This window comes from Chiloscyllium plagiosum, unplaced genomic scaffold (assembly GCF_037043375.1).
Source record: "Chiloscyllium plagiosum isolate Xiang-an unplaced genomic scaffold, Cpla_swu_hap1 HiC_scaffold_2, whole genome shotgun sequence".
Classification (NCBI taxonomy): Eukaryota; Metazoa; Chordata; class Chondrichthyes; order Orectolobiformes; family Hemiscylliidae; genus Chiloscyllium; species Chiloscyllium plagiosum.
The window spans coordinates 164797346-164819482 of NW_028270140.1; the positions used below are offsets into that span (position 1 = coordinate 164797346).

Below are 22137 nucleotides of genomic sequence, written 5' to 3' on the forward strand. Positions count from 1 at the left end.
CCAAGGAACAGGAGAATCGACGTTTCGGGCATAAGCCCTTCTTCAGAAATAAGGAAAGTGTGTCCAGCAGGCTAAGATAAAAGGTAGGGAGGAGGGACTTGGGGGAGGGGCTTTGGAAATGCGATAGGTGGAGGGAGGTCAAGGTGAGGGTGATAGGCTGGAGTGGGGTGGGGGCGGAGAGGTCAGGAAGATGATTGCAAGTTAGGAAGGCGGTGCTGAGTTCGAAGGATTTTCCGGAGACAAGGTGGGGGGGAGGGGAAATGAGGAAACTGGAGAAATCTGAGTTCATCCCTTGTGGTTGGAGGGTTCCCAGGCAGAAGATGAGGCGCTTTTCCTCCAACCGTCGTGTTAGCGGACAACCCAGATGGCCTCCTTCAAGGACCGCAATTTCCCACCAGACGTAGTCGACGATGCCCTCCACCGCATCTCTTCCACTTCCCGCTCCTCCGCCCTTCAGCCCCGCCCCTCCAACCGCCACCAGGACAGAACCCCACTGGTCCTCACCTACCACCTCACCAACCTCCATGTACAACTTATCATCCGCCGTCATTTCTGCCACCTCCAAACAGACCCCACCACCAGTGATATATTTCCCTCCCCTCCCCTATCAGCGTTCCGAAAAGACCACTCCCTCCGTGACTCCCTCGTCAGGTCCACACCCCCCACCAACCCAACCTCCACTCCTGGCACCTTCCCCTGCAACCGCAAGAAATGCAAAACTTGCGCCCACACCTCCCCCCTTATTTCAATCCAAGGCCCCAAGGGACACTTCCATATCCACCAGAAATTCACCTGCACCTCCACACACACCATCTATTGCATCCTCTGCACCCGATGTGGCCGCCTCTATATTGGGGAGACAGGCCGCCTACTTGCGGAACGTTTCAGAGAACACCTCTGAGACACCCGGACCAACCAACCCAACCGCCCCGTAGCCCAACACTTTAACTCCCCCTCCCACTCCACCAAGGACATGCAGGTCCTTGGACTCCTCCATCGCCAGACCATGGCAACACGACTTATGTGTACACTTGGCTTTGTAGTAAGCATGGGCTTGCACTAGAATCCATTCGACTGAGCCATCAAATACTGTAGGTCTCCAATCCTTAAGATTTGTCTCAGACCACATAAAAAGTATCACCATCCTTTTGCCTGGCAGAGCTGTTCCCTGAAGGAAGGAGTGGGTCCCAAATGTTTGATTTAACAAAACATCTCTTATCCCAACACGCAGTTGTTACTGTGACGTTTGTTCAAATTCTTAAAGCTTTATGCTTGCAGTCAGTCGCTGCCAACCCCTTGTCTTGATACAAGAAGTCTGTCAGCTGCCAGTGCCAATATCTCACACTGATACTAATCTCAATTCCAAGGAAGACGACGATGATCATCAGTTCTCTTGACTCTTCCTCTGTTCTATAATATTGTCTTAGTTTTCTGCAAAAAACAGCATAGATTCCAGTCTTACAGTTTATTCTATGCCTTTTATTATATTGAGAGTGCTAATCTCCGCACCCTGGCAACTAATTCGTGTACGTGAAGGGCTGGTTCTAACCCTGCATCCCTTCCCCTCATTCATTTCGGTTGGAGGGTGGCTATTTCATCCATTGTGTACCCCTTTTTTATTTCCTTTATTTTTATTTCCATTGGTGAGCCTGAGGAGTCCATCTGTTCACTAATAGTTTGGGAGATACAGTGCACCTGCTGGTTCTGCATTTTGCTCTGGTCTTGCGATTCCCTGGTCTGGATTCAAACGTCAGTCCCACTCTTTAAGTTCCCTAACTTTGGGGCATCACATTCTTCCAACATTACATGTAAGTGATGATAATTATCTTGCCCTGTGTCTCCCCCCTCTTTCCCCTCCCCCCAACCCCCCCACCCCCCCAAAAATGGTTCTAACTGATTAAAATGATACAACCCCCTCTTGTTTGGTGCTGTTAGCACCTTGTATACTGATGGACTTGCTTTGTCTCTCACTTTATATGGTCCTGCAAATCTAGGGACCAGGAAAGAAGTTGTTTCATGTTGCCCCACCTGCAGCTCCATTGGCTTTGTCTTGGATTATTGGGTATCTTCCTTCCTGTATTATCTGCGGCCACGTAATTGACTGCTTTTACATTCTCAACCAGCTGTTGTTGCCACTTTATCTTTCATTATTCCATCTACTTCCGGCTCAGGTAGGTCTAATCCTAGCAGTAGTTCCAGGCTACACATCTCTTGGTCTGTCATCAAGTTCAAGAGGTAAATCCTGGAGAGGAAGCTACAGATCTTATTATTATTGCCAGGACATTAAGAAGCACCATTAGCCAAGTGGTTTTGTGCTGCTGCATCATTTTGGCCAGGATATTCCATTAGTGGGTGGCACGGTGGCTCAGTGGTTAGCACTGCTGTCTCACAGCGCCAGAGACCCGGGTTCAATTCCCGACTCAGGCGACTGACTGTGTGGAGTTTGCACATTCTCCCCGTGTCTGCGTGGGTTTCCTCCGGGTGCTCCGGTTTCCTCCCACAATCCAAAAGATGTGCAGGTCAGGTGAATTGGCCATGCTAAATTACCTGTAGTGTTAGGTAAAGGGGTAAATGTAGGGGAATGGGTGGGTTGCGCTTCGGCGGGTCGGTGTGGACTTGTTGGGCCAAAGGGCCTGTTTCCACACTGTAAGTAATCTAATCTAATCTAATCTAATCTCATCCTTTCAGGATGCAGGGTTAGAACCAGCCCTTCATGTACACGAATTGGTTGCCAGGGTGTGGAGATTAGCACTCTCAATATAATGAATTGAAAGTTCAATTCATCCTTTCAACTATCCCGCTGGTTTGGGGCCTATAGGATATGTGAAAACTTTCTTTTATCTCTAATAGTGTCATTGACATTCTGCTTCACCTGGGCTGGAACATTTTGTCCCTTGATCTGATTCACTACTTCTTGGTAAAGCCGATTGAATAAAAACCTTTTCGAACAGGACCTTTGCTGTGATTTTAGTGGAATCAGTTCAAGTGGGAAAAGCGTCTGCCCATTTGGGGAAGGTATCTACTTTAATCAGGGTATAATTATGTCATGCCATGTTGGGGGTAGTAGACCCACAAAATCAATTTGAAGATTTGCCCAAGGCCCCTGTGCTGGCCTTGTGTGTCTAAGGACTCCCTTCTTCACATTTTTGTTGAGATTACTTTGGGCACATATCAGACAATTTTTCACAAAATGTCGCAAATGCCCTTTCATTTGTGACCACTAATATACATTGTAGTAAACCTACAGTGAAGGTAAAATGTGGAACTGCCCAGAACCACCAATAAGTGGTTTTCACATGCCATACTGACATGAGCATGCGAGGCAAAGGCTACTAGTCTCAACTGGCTATGCAACTCTTGCGGTAAGTCAGCTGATATTGTGGAGACTGGTGCAGCCACCTCCAAGGAGAATGGTTCAGCTGGATTTGGGATTTCTGAGGCAGGAGCACTAAGGCAGGCAAGCTCATTTCCAAAGTTGCTATTGCTTATGTGTGTTCTGGTTTCCATGGAGTATGTTTCTTTAGTCACATCATTAGTCGTAGAGATGTACACTACAGAAACAGACCCTTCGGTCCATCTCATTCATGCCAACCAGATATACTAATGTAATCTAGTCCCATTTTGCTGCATGTGGGCATGGATTGCTCAATATTTTTGAGACAAAGGTAGACAGATTCTTAGCAGGTCTGGCTGCACTTGGCCCATATGCCTCTCAACCCTTATTTATGTACCCATCCCAATGCCTTTTAAATGCTGTAATTGTACCAGCCTCCATACTTCCTCTAGCAACTCATTCCACCACCTTCTGCATGAAAAAGTTACCCTTAGCTCCCTTTCAAATCTTTCCCCTTTCACCCTAAACCTATGCCCTCTCGATCTGGACTCTCCCACCCCAGGGAAAAGACTTGGTCTATTTATCCTATCCATGCCTGTCATGATTTTAGAAATCTCTGTAAGGTCACCCCTCAGCATCTGCTGCTCCAGCCTCAGCATCTCCTTATAGCTCAAACCCTCCAATCCTGGCAACATCCTTGTAAATCTTTTCTGAACCCTTTCCCATTTCACAACATCCTTCCTATAGGACAGAGACCAGAATTGAACAGTATTCCAAAAGTGGTCTAACTAATGTCTTTTATAGCCACAACAAGACCTCCCAACTCCTATATTCACTGCTCTCACCAATAAAGGAAAGCATACTAAATGCCGCCTTCACTATCCTATGTACCTGAGACTCTACTTTCAAGGAACAAGGGCACTCCAAGGTCTCTTTGTTCAGCAACACTTCCGAGACCTTAGCATTATATATGAATCCTGTCTTGATTTGCCTTTCCAAAATACAGCACCATTCTATTAGATCCAAAAGGACGTTGTAGAAACATATAAAATTATGATGGGAATAGATAAGAGAGGTGTTTCCACTGCCAGGTGAAACTAGAACTGGGGAAATAAAAGGGTGTTCTGGATTAGTGGTGCTGGAAGAGCACAGCATCCAAGGAGGAGCGAAATCGACGTTTCGGGCAAAAGCCCTTCATCAGGAATAAAGGCAGTGAGCTTGAAGCGTGGAGAGATAAGCTAGAGGAGGGTGGGGGTGGGGAGAAAATAGCATAGAGTACAATAGGTCAGTGGGGGAGGGGATGAAGGTGGTCGGTCAGGGAGGAGAGGGTGGAGTGGATAGGTGGAAAAGGAGATAGGCAGGTAGGACAAGTCCCGACAAGTCATGACGACAGGGCTAAGCTGGAAGTTTGGAACTAGGGTGAGGTGGGGGAAGGGTAAATGAGGAAACTGTTGAAGTCCACATTGATGCCCTGGGGTTGAAGTGTTCTGAGGCGGAAGATGAGGCGTTCTTCCTCCAGGCGTCTGGTGGTGAGGGAGTGGCGGTGAAGGAGGCCCAGGACCTCCATGCCCTCGGCAGAGTGGGAGGGGGAGTTGAAATGTTGGGCCACGGGCCGGTGTGGTTGATTGGTGCGGGTGTCCCGGACCAATAAAAGGGCACAAGAGTCTGGAAGGAAGGTTACATCCGAAACATTGACTTCTCCACCTCCTGATGCTGCTTGGCTTGCTGTGTTCTTCCAGCCTCCTGCCTGTCTACTCAAAATAAAGAGGAGCAAATTTAGGACTGAGTTGAGGAGGAACTTCTTCACCTCAAGGGTAATGGATCTGTGGAATTCCGTAATTATACCCTTTAGCTTTTTGAAAGGAAGTCACCATGGCTACGGAAATGCATACAAGAAAAAGTCACTGATTTAATATCCAAATATAAATTAAATGATAGTAAAAATATTTGTAGATTACAGTCTATATCACACATGCTAAACATAAAAAGTTCAAAGTTCAACAGAATACATGACAATATAATGACAATGAAGAAAAAAAGAGCCCCAAGTTTCTATAAATATGTCAGTAATTCATAATCAAATCAGAGGACTGCATCCTATGACACAAAATTCTCAGATAATCTTTTGACTCCATGATGTGTCCCAGTGCCTGCGGTTTGGCCTTCAGTTTCATGAGACAAATGTACAAACACAAGAAATAGGAACAAGCTGCTATTTGGAACATTAAGCTTGCTCCATTATGCAAAAAGATCACAAGTGAGACTGTTTGAGATTCCATATTCTTGCCTACCCCCAATAACCCTTCATCCTTCTGCCTAGCAGAAATCAATGCACCCAAATAAAAGCAAAATACTGCTGATGCTGAATGTAAAATAAAAACATAAAGCATTGGACAATGTCAGCCAATCTGGTCACATCAATGGAAAGAGAAACAGTTTTAACGTTTTGAGTCTGTCATGTCAAATTAAAATTGTTAACTTTTTAACTTCACGAATGCTGCCAGACCTGCTAAGAATCTGTCTACCTTTGTCTCCAAAATATTGAGCAATCCATGCCCACATGCAGCAAGATGTTGACAAATGGCAAGTAAGATTCATTGGACGCAAGTACCAGGCACCAAGAGAGAAGCTAACTATATCTCCTTGATGTTTAATGATATCATGATTCAAGAATGAATCTCCAATGTCAGCATCCCGGGGATTACTGTTGACCGGAAACTGAACTGAACTAACCATGCAAAGTTTGTGAAGGTTTGTAGCTCAGGTTGAGGTTTAGGGTGTAGGTTTGCTCACTGAGCTGTAGGTTTGATATCCAGACGTTTCATTACCTGGCTGGGTAACATCATCAGTGGTGACCTCCAAGTGAAGCGAAGCTGCTGTCTCCTGCTTTCTATTTATATGTTGTCCTGGATGGGGTTCCTGGGCTTTGTGGTGATGTCATTTCCGTTCCTTATATGAACTAACCATATAAATAGTGGCTCCAAGAGCAGGTCAGGGGTTCAGAATTATTCAGCAAGTAATGCCTGCTGACTGCCCAAGTCTTGTCATGGCGTTCCACAGCAAAGAAAAAGGCCCTTTGGCCCATTGAGTCTGCATCGGTCAAGAGCAACTACCTTACTATCCTAATCCCATTTTCTAGTACTTTGCCCCCTGCCCTCGTATTGCAAGTCTACGTGTAAATGCTTCTTAATCATTGAGTTTTCTGCCTTGACCAGCCTTCTCGGCAGAGATTCCCAGATTCCCTCCCCTCTTATTTCCTCTACACCTCCATCCGCCATGACCAGGGCCTCCAAGCCCTCTGTTTTTTCCTCTCCCGAGGTCCCAACAGTACCCTTCCACCGACACACTCGGTCGTTTGGCCGAACTGGTCCTCACCCTGAACAATTTCTCCTTCGAATCCTCCCACTTCCTCCAGACCAAAGGGGTAGCCATGGGCACATGTATGGGCCCCAGCTATGCCTGTCTCTTTGTTGGCTACATAGAACAGTCAGTCTTCCGTAATTACACCGGCACCACTCCCCACCTCTTCTTCCGCTACATTGATGACTGCATTGGCGGCACCTCGTGCTCCCGCGAGGATGTTGAGCAATTCATCAACTTCACCAACACATTCCACCCTGACCTTAAATTTACCTGGACCATCTCTGACACCTCCCTCCCCTTCCTGGACGACCGACTTGACACTGACATTTTTTACAAACCCACCGACTCCCACAGCTACCTGGATTACACCTCTTCCCACCCTACCTCCTGCAAAAATGCCATCCCGTATTCCCAATTCCTCCGCCTCCGCCTCTTCCATTGAGGAGAACAAGGGCAGCAGATGTAAGTTTCCCACCAAGCCAGTCCCCATCCTGACTTGGGAATTATATCACAATTCCTTCAGTGTTGCTGTGTCAAAATCCTGAAACTGTCTTCCAAGCAGCATTGTTGGTCAACCTACAGCAGCTGGACTGCAGTGATTCAAGAAAATATTTAATTACAAAATAGAAGAGAAAATGTGGACAGAAATCAGAGTTAAAGTTTTGTGTTCAATGATCCTTCGTTCAGTTCTGAGGAAGGGTCACTGAACCCAAAACGTTAACTGTGATTTCTCTCCACAGATGCTGCCAGATCGACTGAACCTTTCCAGCAATTTCTGTTCTTGTTTGATTTTCAGCATCCTCAGTTCTTTCATTTTTTATTTTATAACATGTTATGTTAAAATGTTATTAAATAAGCAAAACTTTCTTTTCTCAGGAAAGAAAGCTAGAACTTTTGACTTGGAGGCGATATTTGAACAGACTCGTCGGACTGCAATTGAGAGGAGCAGAAAAGTGCTGGGTAAGACCAGTATTCCGGCCAGTGTTGGGGGCATGTTTACAAATGAGAGGTAGAGTAAATAGTCGGACTTTTTCTGAGGGCAGAAATGGCTATCAATTTTAAGGTAATTGCAACAAGGTTTAGGGGAGATGTCAGAGGTTGGTTCTTTACACAGTGGTGGCTGCATGGAATGCACTGCCAGCGGCGGTAGTCAAGTCAGATATATTAGGGACATTTAAGTGACTCTTGGATAGGCACATGGATAGAGTCATAGAGATGTACAGCATGGAAACAGACCCTTTGGTCTAACCTGTCCATGCCGACCAGTTATCCCAACCCAATCGAGTCCCACCTGCCAGCATCCGGCTCTTATCCCACCAAACCCTTCCTATTCATATACCCATCCAAGTGCCTCTTAAATGTTCCAATTGTACCAGCCTCCACCACTTCCTTTGGCAGCTCATTCCATACACATACCACTCTCTGTGTGAAAACTTTGCCCCACAGGTCTCTTTTATATCTTTCCCCTCTCACCCTAAACCTATGCCCTCTAGTTCTGGACTCCCCGACCCCAGGGAAAAGACTTTGCCTATTAACCCTATCCATGCCCCTCATAATTTTGTAAACCTCTATAAGGTCACCCCTCAGCCTCCCACACTCCAGGGAAAACAGCCCCAGCCTGTTCAGCCTCTCCCTGTGGCTCAAATCCTCCAACCCTGGCAACATCCTTGTAAATCTTTTCTGAACCCTTTCAGGTTTCACGGCATCTTTCCGATGGGAAGGAGACCAGAATTGCACGGAATATTCCAACAGTGGCCTAACCAATGTCCTGTACAGCCGCAATATGACCTCCCAACTCCTGTATTCAATACTCTGACCAACGGGATGGCACCGTGGGGTGGAGGGGGTGCGACACAGTGGCTCAGCGGTTAGCACTGCTGCCTCACAGCGCCAGGGACGAGGTTCAGTTCATGCATCAGGATGATAGTAAACTAGAGGGTATGTAGGTTAGTTTGATCTTCGAGTAGGATAAAAAGTTGGCACAGTATCAAGGGCCGTAGGGCCTGTATTATGCTGTACTGTTCTGTGTTCCAAGTCTTTCAAAATGTTTTCAAGTCAGGATGTAGGTTTGCTCACTGAGCTGGAAACTAGCCACCAGGATACATGAACACCAACTAGCCACAACACAACATGACCCTCACTCACTAGTATCCTCACACACGGATGAGGAAGGACACCCCTTCGACTGGGCCAATCCATCCATCCATCCTGGGACAAGGCAAACAAAGACACGCACGAGTATTCCAACCAGAACTCTATCAACAAACACATGGAGTTAGACCTCATCTACCACCCCCTGAGAAAAAGATCAAGAAATGACATCACCAAACCAAGGAAACCCAAACATATATATAGAAAGTGAGCCTTACCACCAGTGCTTCATCTGGAAGCTCACTAATGATGTCACATAGTATGGTGACGCAACGTCTGAAAATGAAACTTCCAGCTCAGTGAGCAAACTGATAACCAGAACCTCAATCTGAGCTACAAATCTTCTCAAAATTCACTGTTTTCAAGTCAGTTAGTCTGGAGTCTTAACTCAGTCATTAAGATACTTGGTTTTCCTTATTCTTTATTTTTGCTGAATATTTGATGTTTATGCCAACAGAGCAGGAGAGAAGTGTGGAGAGGCCCTCCGATCCAACAAGCTGCGCTGGGAGGTCAGGCCATGCTGGAGATTCAACCAGGTAGCAGCCAAATAGCTGGGTTCTCCCTGCTTGTGCAGACTGTGTGTGTGTGTGTGTGTGTGTGTGTGTGTGTGTGTGTGTGTGTGTGTGTGTGTTTGTGTATCAGAGGAATGGCATATGTACACCTTTGTTAAGTATGTGTACATTTGCGTGTGTGGCGTAAGAGCAAGGGAGGAGCCTTTTCCTGCATGAGGGGATTCTGTGGTACTTCAGATGGATGTGTGAAACAAGTGTAAATATTGAAATAAACCAAGAACTGCCTGTTGAAGGGATACTGGATCTGAAGTGTTAATTTCTCTCCACAGATGTTGCCAGACCTGCTGCAGCAATTTATGAATTTGTTTTGTGTTAGCTGTGAAAAGGAGAAAAAAGGTTCATTTTGTTTAGAATGAAGCCAACAAGGCATGGCTGGGGGTGGGTGGGGATGTGAGAAAAATGGAGGGCAGAGGACATCGTCTGAAGTTGTGACACTCGAGATGTTGAGCACCAGATGTTGTAAAGTGATGAAGTGGAATAAATTCAACTAGGAACAACCTATCATTTGAGTCATCAAGACCTATAGAACAGAAAATGGCCATCTCATCATGTCCATGCCAGTCAAAAACAACAGCCTAATTATTCTAATCCCATTTTCCAGCAATTGGCCCATAATCCTTGTATGCCTTTACATCACAAGTGCATATCTAAATACTTCGTCAAAATTATGAAGGATTCTGCCTCGAACACCCTTGCATGCAGTGAGTTTCAGATTCCCACCACCTTTTGGGTTAAAATGTTGTCCCTCACATCCCTAAATGGGGAGGGGATGATCTTGTGGTATTATCACTGGACTGTTAATCCAGAGACCGAGGTAATGCTTTGGGAACCCGGGTTTGAATTGCTCCATGGCAGTTGGTGGAATTAGAATTCAACAAAAAAAATCTGGAATGAAGAGTGTAATCTTGACCATGAAACCATTGTTGGAAAAAAAACATCTGGCTCACTCATGTCCTTTCGGGAAAGAGATTGTCTTTGGTACTTGGTCTGGACTGTATATGACTCCAAACCCACAGCAATGTAGTTGATATTTAACTGCCCTCTGGGATGTGCAATAAATGCTGGTCTAGCCAGCAACACTGTCATCTTGTGAATGATTTAAAAATCTTCTTCTTCTTAGCTTCAACCTATGCTCCTTGGTCATTGATTCCCTCCATCAAGGGTGCAAATTTCTTCCTGTCTACTCTATCCACGCGCCACATAATTTTGTTCAATTCATTTGTGTCCTGTCTTAATCTCCTCTTCTCCAATGAAGAGAATCCCAGTCCATCCAAATTTTCCTCATAACTGAAACTCTCCAGCCGAAGCAACATCTTGTATATCTCTTCTGCATCTTCTCCAGTGCTGTTACATTTCTCTTATAATGTGGATTCCAAAATTGCTCACTGTATCATTGCTGTGGCCTAACCAAACTTGTATGCACTTCCCTTCTCTTACACTCCATGCCTCGGCTAATAAAGGCAAGTATCCTATACGCCTCCTTTACCACTTTCTTCACCTATCCTGATATTTTAAAGGGACCATTGTGTACTCCCTTGCCTTGTTTGACCTGTCCAAGTGCATCGTCTCACATTTATCCAAATTGAATTCCATTTGTTGTTGACCAGCCCAGGCTATCCTCCTCAGTATTTACCACGCCATTAATTTCAGGTTTTGTTTCTGTGAGCTTACTGATAACCCCTCCTATGTTCAAGTCTGTATTATTTATATAAATCACAACAGCAAGGACCCAAGTACTGATGCCTGTGGGATCCTCCAGGACGCAGACAACTAGTCCGAAAATCTCCACTCAACTATTACCCTCTGCTTCCTGCTAGTCAGTACTTTGTGGATCCAATTTGCCAAATGTCCATGGATCATATGGGCTCTTAGCTTTGCTGCCAGTCTCTTATGTTTTAATGAAGGCTAAATAAACTACATCAGGAATACTGTCCTCATCCACTCAGCTGGTCACTTGTTAGAAACATAGAAAATAGGAGCAGGAGTAGGCCATTCGGCCCTTCAAGCATGTGCCACCATTCAATATGAACATGGCTGATGGTGCAATTTCAGTAACCCATTCCCGCTTTCTCTCCATACCCCTTGGTCCCTTTAGCTGCAAGGGCCACATCCAGCTCCCTCTTGAATATATCGAATGAACTGTCCCCAGCAGCTTCCTGTGGGAGAGAATTCCACAGGTTCCCAACTCTGAGTGAAGACATTCTTCCTTATCTCAGTCCTGAATGGCTTGCCCTGTATTCTTAGACTGTGACCCCTTGTTCTGGACTTACCCAACATTGGGAACATTCTTCCTGCATCTAGTTTGTCAGGATTTTATGTGTTTCTGAGAGCCCCCTCATTCTTTTAATTTCCAGTGAGTACAACCCCAGTTTTTCCAGTCTTTCCTCAGTCTTTCCTCATATATCAGTCCTGCTATCCTGCAAATTATTCTGGCGAACCTTCGCTGGTCTTCCTCAATAGTAAGAATGTCCCTGCTGTGCTGTTCCAGCAATAAAGTTTCAACTTTGATCTCCAGCATCTGCAGACTCACTTTCTCCTCTAAGAATGTCCTTCCTCAGAGTAGGAGACCAAAACCTGCACGCAATATTCAAGGTGTGGTCTCACCAAGGCCCTGTTTAACTGCTGGAAGACAGCCTTACTACTCACATCCTCTTGTTACGAAGGCCAGTATGCTATTAGCTTCATTGTTTGCTTCAGCATTTTTCAACCTCTGATAGTCAAGATTGAGTCTGACGGTTCAGTATATAATCTTTGTTCTCCATTTTTCTTACATCCCCACATTCCCATGGCTGTATCTTGTAAGCATCACTGATGCTCCTTTTGTGACACTTATCTCTCTCTCACTCCTTTACCACTATTAGCACTCCCTTTTTTTTTTGCTGTGGGCACTCTCAGAATCTATTTGACTTGCTCTATCAGCAGCAGAAGAATCACCAGAAAAAAAAAAGTCATATTGGACTCAAAATGTTAACTTTTTTTTTCTCTTTCTAATGATGCTACCAGGTCTTCTGAGATTTTCCAGTACTTTATGATTTTACATAAAATTTCCAGCGTCCAAAGTATGTTGCTTTGATTTTTCTTCAGAATCTTTTTTATTTTTATGAGATCATCACGCATTAATCTAAACTCCAGAGAATCCTGACCCAATTTACTTAGTCTCTTAGCATCATTGGATAACCATGTCATCCCAGGACCCAATCTGGTTAACCCTTGTCATGCAGCCTCAAATGCAAGTGCATTTTCCTTAAAAATGGAGGTCAAAATTGCACACACAGCCTTATATAATTATATCAAGTCTTTGTTAGTCTGTATTCCAATCCCCTTGCAATAAAGGCCAATGTATCATTTGGCCTATTTGTTGTTTGTTGTGCCTGCATGTTATTCCTTGTATTATCGCACCCAGGTCTCTTTCAATAAAGACAAGTTTCATGCCTTTTTAAAAAATGTTCCATTCTACAATTTATGTAATAAAACATCACCGTACCGCACTGAAGTACCGTGTTCAGTTTTGATCACCTTTTTATAGGAAGGACATTATTAAACTGGAAAGAGTGCAGAAGGAATTTACAAGGATGTTGCTTGGATTCAGTAGTCCAAATTATAGAACTGAATAAGGTCATGACAGGCATGGATAGGATGAGTGCACTCAGTCTTTTTCCCAGAGTTGGGGAATCAAGGACTTGAGGGCATCAGTTTAAGGTTAAAGGGGAAAAAATGAAAGGGAACCTGGGGGGCAACTGTTTTACACAGAGGGTGGTAGGCATGTGGAATGAGCTGCCAGCAGAAGTGGTTGAAGCAAGTACATTAACAACATTTAAAAGGCATTTGGACAAATACATGATAGGAAAGGATTCGAAGGTTATGTGCCAAGTGCAGGGAAATGGAGTTAGCATAGATGGACATTTTGGTTGGCAGAGACCAGTTTGGGCCAAAGGGCCTGTCTTCATGCTGTCGGACTCTGTGATTCTGCCCAAATTGTACTAGATTTGCCATCTTGTTCACTACTCACTGAACTGTTTCTATCTCTTTGCAGCTTCTTTGTTGCATTCTCACAGCACATAGCATATAAATTAGGAATAGAAGTATGCTATTCAGACCCTCGAACCAGTTCCGTCTTTCAATAACCTTGTGGCTGATCTGATTATGGTCGAAACACTTTTTCCCCCATAACTCTTGAATCCCTTGTAGATCAAAATATCTGCCAAGCCTTATCATAAATGTTTGATGACCACATTCCCATGTGAAGAGAACTCCCATGTGAGGGAGTTGCAGAGAAGAAATATTGCCTCATTGCAATCTGAAATGAGAGACTTCTTATTTTGAAGCTGTGGCTCTCAGCTCTAGATTCCTCATGAAGGAAAATATTATATCCTTGCAAGCCCGCTCAAAGTCTTACGTTTTCTTGAGATCCCACCGTACTTAAGGAAGTAGCCATAGAAATAGTAGATGCATTGGTGGTCATCTCCAAGATCCTGTCCAGAAATATTCCTACAGATTGGAAGGTAGCGAATGTAACTTCTCCATTTAAAAAGGGAGGTCAAGAGAAAACAGGGAACTTGAGACCAATGAGTCTAAAGTTAGTATTGGAGAGGATGCTAGTGTATATTATCAAGGATTTTGCAGCAGCGCACTTGGAAAACGATGGTAGAATCAGATATACTCAGACTTACAAAAGGGAAATCATTGACAAATCTACGGGAATTCTTAGACGATATAACTGTTAGGGTTCATCACGGAGAGGATAAAGTGAAGACTGCAGACGCTGGAAATCAGAGTCAAAAAGTGTGGTACTGGAAAAGCGCAGCTGGTCCGGCAGCATCCAAGGAGCAGGAGCGTCGACTTTTCGATTGAGGTTATGCTGGAAACTTCGACTCTCCTGCTTCTCAGTGCTGCCTGACTGGCTATGCTTTTTCAGCACCACACTTTTTACTTTGATCACAGGGAGCCACTGTTAGACACTTTCTCCTATTCTAAATAAATCACATCCAATATGAAGCATAATGGAGTCCATCAGCTCCCACATTATGCAGGTATAACATGTCGCCTGGCCCTGTATGTCTATTTTATTTTTAAACATTTGTAATCTGTAAATGTTTCTCCTATTTATCTTGCATCTGAAAGTAACCTATTATAGTCAAATTAGCTATTGCCCATCAGTGAATATAGTTTTCTTTTGATGTCACTATTTGTTTTGTGCTGGTCCTCCAATCCTGGGCTTCAACTTATCCTGTTTAAAAAAAAAGCCTAACAAACAATGAACCAAATGAGTAAGCAAGACGCACCTCTTCCCCTCTGCACCAAATTCCCTCACTGCTCCAAAATCCCGATTCTTAGGAAGGGTCAGCCAATCCAAAGCATTACCTCTGATTTCTCACCACAGATGCTACCAGACCTGCTAAGTTTTTCCAGTAATTTCTGTTTTTGTCCTTATATATTTACTCAGACTATGTCTCGGTTTGGATGTGATCTCTCCTTCGTGACTGTGTAAAGCTTACTGATGCCCATGTGAGCCAGCTCAGCCAGACCTGCCTGTATACCTCCAATACTTCCCCACGCACTGTATCCATTTGGTCAAGAACCTCACTGTCCGTCATAGGATAGAATCATAAAATTCCTTCAGTGTTGAAGCATGCCATTCTGTCCATCTCAATACACCAACCCTCCAAAGAGTACCCTACCCGTCCCTGTAACCCTGCATTTCGCATGGTGAATCCAGTGAGCCTGCACATCCCTTGCCAATATGAGCAATTTAGCATGGCTAATCCACCTAACCAGCACATTAGATTAGATTACTTACAGTGTGGAAACAGGCCCTTCGGCCCAACAAGTCCACACCGCCCCGCCGAAGCGCAACCCACCCATACTCCTACATTTACCCCTTACCTAACACTACGGGCAATTTAGCATGGCCAATTCACCTGGCCTGCACATCTTTGGACTGTGGGAGGAAACCGGAGCACCCGGAGGAAACCCACGCAGTCACGGGGAGAACGTGCAAACTCCACACAGTCAGTCGCCTGAGGCGGGAATTGAACCCGGGTCTCTGGCGCAGTGAGGCAGCAGTGCTAACCACTGTGCCACCGTGCCGCCCCATTTTTGGACTGTGGTAGGAAACCGACCAGACACATGGAGATTGACCTAACTCCACACTGAGAGCCACCTGAGGGTGAAATGGAATCTCTAATCTTGGCACTGTGAGGCAGTAGTGCTAACCACCCAACATATGGACATTCTCCTCCTGAGTATAGATTGATGTGAAGGACTCATTTAACACTTCACCAATGTCCTTTGGCTCCAGAAACAAATTTCCCTCTTGATCTGTCCTTGACACTCCTCTTTCACTGGCTTTTTTTAGCATATTGTGATTACTTTTACCTTGAGGACTTTTTACTCTAAGATGATTGTATAATCTTGACTTATTATTTATTACAAGCCCTACAAAAGCCTTTTCTGTGTGGCCAAAGCATCCTGTTCTTAGAAGGTACTTTGAATGTATGAACTCATCCTCAAGGCGAACTTGGGTTAGTTTGAATTAATCAATAAGAAGAATAAAATTGCTCGTAATTGTTGTAATTTGTTTCTTACAAACCATTTTTTAAAATAATGTTTTTAGCAGTGTACCTGAAAGTTGAGCTGTCTTTGTGCTGCACATCTCACTGTCGTTTATCTCTTTGGCAGATCACCTGTTAACAGTGAAAGTGGAAGTGATGACAGTGACAATGAAAGTGAAAAAACTGGACCCACTTTACCGTCACAGATGAGTAGATTGGATGTTGAGGGGGAGAGTGCTATGGGTCCCCCTCTACCCCAGGGATACGGCAAACAGCAATGTGAGACAGACGAAGAGGATGATGATGAGGAGGAGGAGGATGAAGATGAAGTGAGTGAGATTTCTATTTGAGGATTTGAGAACCAAGATGTGGATGTTTCATTTCATACTTTCCAAATGGATTTTAATGATGGTTTTAAAAGGGGCCACAGAATTCATGTTTTGGGCAGGATGAAAAGAAGAATATTTTTGTGCAGTGAGTGGTGAATGGATAGCTCTGTTGGCTGAATGGTTTGTGATGCAGAGTGACACCAACAGCATGAGTTCAATCTCCACACCAACTGAGGCTACCGTGAGAGAGACTCGTACTCACCCTCTCTCCTGACGAAAACATTTGGGAAGACAAAGGAATGGGTAAAGGTCAGCCTAGGAGATTGAATAGCTGCTAATGGGGACCATTACTGGCTGACAGTGGGTAGTTTGTGGTAGCAACCTGGTATTGACAGGGTAGTTGGAGATAAGCTTTCTCCCAGGGCGAATGATTCAGGAATGAGAGGTCACGCTTTCAAGGTGAAAGGTGAAAAGTTTAAAGGGGATACACGCGGCACATGCTTTACACAGAGGGTGGTTTGGAATACGTTGCCAGCAGAGGTAGTAAAGGCAGGCGCGGTAGATTCATTTAAGGTGCATCTGGACAGATGCATGAGTAGGTGGGGAGCAGAGGGATACAGATGCTTAGGAATTGGGTGACAGGTTTAGACAGTGGATTTGAATCGGCTCAGGCTTGGAGGGCCGTAGGGCCTGTTCCTGGGCTGTAAATTTTCTTTATTCTTTGTTCAGCCGATGTGATGACAAGTCTTGGTGTGTGAGCATTGGGGTAAGGACATTTTGGGCGGCACGGTGGCACAGTGGTTAGCACTGCTGCCTCAGCGCTAGAGACCCGGGTTCAATTCCCGACTCAGGCGACTGACTGTGTGGAGTTTGCACGTTCTCCCCGTGTCTGCGTGGGTTTCCTCCGGGTGCTCCGGTTTCCTCCCACAGTCCAAAGATGTGCAGGTCAGGTGAATTGGCCATGCTATATTGCCCGTAGTGTTAGGTTAAAGGGGTAAATGTAGGGGTATGGGTGGGTTGCGCTTCGGCGGGTCGGTGTGGACTTGTTGGGCCGAAGGGCCTGTTTCCACACTAAGTAATCTAATCTAATCTGACATGGCAAAAGGTGCCGAAGGTCTAAAATTGTACAAGTTAATATTGAGTCCAGAAAGCTGCAGGGTCCCAAGCAGAGAATGAGATGCTGTTCTTCCAGCTTGCGTTAAGCTTCACTAGAGCACTGCAGCAAGCCTGAAACAGAGATATTGGCCAGGGAATATGACGGTGTGTTACAATAGCATGCAATTTGAAGCTCAAGATCATTTTTGCAGACAGAAAGTAGGTGTTCTGTAAAGCAGTCACCCAGTCTGCACTTTGTTTCCCTTCTGTAGAGGAGACCACATTGTGAGCAGCAAGTCCAGTTGACCAGATTGAATCTCTGCTTCACCTGGAAGGTGTGTCTGGGGCCTTGGATTCTGAGGAGGGAGGAAGTAAACAAGTTAAACTTCTGTGATTGCAGGCGAAGGTGCCATGGTGGTGTGAGGTGTTATTGGGAGTGGAGGAGGAGTGGACCAGAGTATTCTGGAGGGAATGATCCCTGGAGATGGCTAACAAGGGAGGGAGGGGAATATGTGTCTGATGGTAACATCCTGCTGGAGATGTTGGAAATGACAGCCTATGCTCCTTTGAATGTCAATGCTGGTGGGATGGTAGGTGAGCATAAGGGGCCCCTATCGCTGTGGGAGAGAAGAGAGGAGTTGAGGGCCCAAGTGCAAGAGATGGGTGGGATCCAGCTGAGAACTTGTCAACCATATGCTGGGGGGTCTTTGATTGAAGATGATGATGAATATTTCCAAGGCACACTTGTAGAAGCTGGCATCATCATACCATACATGATAGAAACAGAGGAAGTGGGAGAATAGAATAAAGTCTTTACAGGAAGTAAGGTGTGAGAATATATAGTCAAAGTAACTGTGGGAATCAGTTGGTTTGTCGTGAATATTTGTGGCCAGCCTATCCCTGGAAATGGAAACAGAGATGTTGAGGAAGGGAATGGAGGAGTCAGGGATGGACCAGGTGAAATTGAGAGCAGGTTGGAAATTGGGCATGAAATAGATAAACTTTTCCAACTCCGAATGAGAGAAGGCAGCATCACAGATGATGGCATCGATGTTGCAAAGAAAGAGATGTGGTTGGGGACTGGATTAGGACTGTTCCACATAACCCACAAAGAGACAGTCGTCACTGCAGCCCATTCTGTTGCCCATGGCCACCTCTTTGACCTGAGAAAGTTGGAAAAGTTAAAGGAAAGGTTATAGCGTTATATAGCACGGAAACAGATGCTTCGTTCCAACCCGCCCATGCGACCAGATATCCTAAACTGATCTTGTCCCATTTGCCAGCATTTGGACCATATCCCCCTCAGCCCTGTTCATGTCCTCATCCAGATGCCTTTTCAATGTTGTAATTGCACCAGCTTCCACAATGTTCTCTCCATACACGCACCACTTTTTGTGTGAAAAAGTTGCCCCTCAATTCCCTTTTAAATCTTTCCCCCTCCCCTTAAACCTGTGCCTATTTGTTTTAGACTGCCCTATCCTTGGAAAAAGACATTGGCTATTCACCTTATCCATGCTCCTGATGATTTTATAAATCTCTATAACGTCACCCCTCAGCTTCCGATGCCCCAGGGAAAGCAGCCCCTGCCTATTCATCCTTTGCCTGTAGCTCAAATCCTCCAATCACAGCAACATGTTTGAAATTTGTTGTGAACTCTTTCAAGTTTAATACCTTTCATGTAGCAAGGAGACCAGAAAGTTGTTCAAAGTGAGGATAAGCTCAGCCAGGCAGACAAGGTTGGTGGTAGATGGGCACAATTCAAGCTTTTTTTCCTTATGGACAATGGACTTGTAAAGGGACTGCATGTGCATGGTAAAGAGGAGGCAGCTGAAGCCCATGAACCAGAAATTCTGAAACTGACATACACTGTCAGAAGAATTGCAGATTAAGTGGAAAAGAACTGGACAAGAGGTGAAAAAAATAGACTTGAGGTAGGAAGAAATGAGTTCTGAGGCCAGAGTGAGCAGAAGCTTAGAGTCGTACAGTACAGAAACAGATCCTTTGGTCCAACTCGTCCATGCTGACCAGATATGCTGTATAAATCTCGCAGACCTGGTATAAATCTCACCATCCCCTGTATGAAAAATTACCCCTCATGGACTCTTTTATATCTCTTCCCTCTCACCTTAACCTGATGCCCTCTAGTTTTAGACTCTCCGACTATGGAATAAAGCTGTTGGCTATCTATCTTATCTATGCTTCTCATGATTTTGTAGACCTTTATTAAGGTCATCCCTCAGTCTTCTATGTTCCAGGGTAAAATTGACTTCACTAGTTTCCAAATCTCCTCTCCCCTCCCTCATCCCAGATCCAAACCTCCAACTCGACACCACTCTCTTGACCTATCCTACCTGTCCATTTTCCTTCCCACCTATCTGACCAACTAACCCCACCAACCTACCACAAATGTCCCCCAAGTGCATCTACCTATCGCCTTCCTAGCTAGTCCCCCCCTCCCCCCAGCCCCACCGCCACCCCTCTATTTATTTCTCAGCCCCCTTCCTCCTCTATATTCCTGATGAAGGGCATAAGGCGGAAACATCGACTCTCTTGTTCCTCAAATGATGCCTGACCTGCTATGCTTTCCAGCACCACACGTTTCGACTCCAGGTTAAAGTTCCCTGCCTATCCAAGCTCTCCTCTTAACTCAAACCTTCCAGTCCAGGTAGCATCCTATTAACTCTTTTCTGCACTTTTCCTATTTTAATAATATTCTTTCTATAGTAGGGTGACCAGAACTGCGTGCACTACTCCAAAAACGGCCTCACCAACAGCTGCATCAAGTCACTCAGTGCTCTGACTGATGAGAGCAAGCATGCTGAAAGTGGCCTTCACTACCCTGTTTGCCTGTGCCTCCACTTTCAAGGCGCTATGAAACTGTGCCCTGAGATCTCTGTCCTTTTTGTGGATTTTGGGAGGGAGGTTAGACTGGTATGTTTGGGGTTGGGAGACAATGAGCTTGGAAGCAGTTGGGGTGAGATCACTCGATGAATTGAAATTAGTGACCATTATGGACACAGTAGCCTGATGTTCCATCATGGGATCATGGTGTAGGGGGAGATAGTAGGTGGTATATCAGAGCTGACGCTCAGCGCTTGGCAATGTAGAAGTCAGAACACCAAACAACAGCGAGAACTGTCAACGTGACATTGATAATTCTTGATGAAGGGCATTTGCCCGAAACGTCGATTTTCGTGCTCCTCAGATGCTGCCTGACCTGCTGCACTTTTCCAGCACCACACTCTCATGTCAGATATCATAGGCAGCAAGTGATCGAGTTAAGCAATTTCACAACCAACAAATCAGACTGAACCTCTGCTGTCCTGCCACATCCAGTTGTGAATGATGGTGAACAATTGAACAACTAACTGGAGGAGGAGGCTCCATAAATATCCACATCCTAAATAAGGGAAGAGCCCACCTCATCAGTGCAAAAGATAAGGCTGAAGCTTTGCAACAATCTTCAACCAGAATTGCTGAGTGAATGACCTATCTCAGCCTCCTCCCAACTGATCTCCAGCATCATGGAGACCAGTCTTCAACTAATTTGTTTCACTCCATGTGATATCACAAAATGGTTGGGGACACTACATCCTGCAAAGGCCTGATAACATTTCTGAAATGGTGCTGCAGACTGCTCCTTCAGAACTTGGAACAGGACAAATCCAACCTGACAAATTGCCATTCCATTGATGGAAGATACCAACAACAGTGCTACCAAGCAACACCTGCTTCGCAACAACCTGCTCATTGACGTCCAGTCTGGGTTTCAGCGTAGCCACTTAATTTCTAACCTCATTACAGCCTTGGTTCAAACATGGACAAGAGGTAAATTCCAAAGGTAAGTGTGACAGCCTCTGATATCCAGGTTGCATTCAACACAGTGTGGCATCAAAAAGTCCTAATAAAACTGCAATCAGTGGATATCAAGGGAGAAAATTTCCTCTTGGTTGGAGTCATACCTGGTACAAAGGAAGATGGTTGTGGTTGTTGGTCAGTTATCTCAGCTCCAGGTCATCTCTACAGGAGTTCCTCAGGTAGGTGAGGTAGGCACAACTATTTTCAGCTGTTTCCATCAATGCCCTTCCCTCCATTGTAAGGTCAGAAGTGGAGATTGCACAATGATTGGTGCCATTTGTGACTCCTCAGGTACTGAAGCAGTCCATGTTCAAATGCAATGAGATCTGGACAATATCCAGGTTTGCCCCTTGACATTCAATGACACTGCCATCAGTTATTTCCCCTCTATTAACGTCCTTGGGGTTACATTGATCAAAAACTGAACTGGATTCACCATATTAATACAGTGGCAATTAGAGCAGATCAGAGGCTTGGAATATTACACTGAGTAACTCACCACCTGGCACCTCAAAGTCTGTCCACAGTCAGCAGTGTGACAGAATAATCCCCACTCAGTTGTGTGAATGCAACTTTAACAGCACTCAAGAAATTTGACATTATCTGGGTCAAAGCAACCTGCTCGATAATACTGGTTGGGGAGAAGTGGATACGATGCCAGTCTTAGCTTCCAACACTGTAGGGAATCTAAGACTGGCATTGTATCCACTTCTCCCCAACCAATCCTCAGTAGCAGCAGTAAGTATTATCTACACGATGTACTGCAGAAATTCACCAAAGATCCTTAACACCTTCCAAAACGACAATCACTTTAGTCTCAAAGTACAAGGGCAGGAGATACATGGGAACACCACAATCTGCAAGTTGCCCTCAAAGCCACTCAC

At 45.0% G+C, this 22137-nt stretch overlaps 1 protein-coding gene across 1 annotated transcript in view; it reads left to right on the top strand.

The window, feature by feature from the left end:
- The window catches only part of wdr70 (WD repeat domain 70), a 196605-nt gene that overhangs the window by 15913 nt on the left and 158555 nt on the right, over positions 1–22137 (top strand). The window contains exons 3-5 of the mRNA XM_087975431.1: positions 7574–7657; positions 9306–9384; positions 16099–16300. Coding sequence (XP_087831557.1) covers positions 7574–7657; positions 9306–9384; positions 16099–16300 — 365 coding nt within the window. The remainder of the gene's footprint in view (positions 1–7573; positions 7658–9305; positions 9385–16098; positions 16301–22137) is intronic.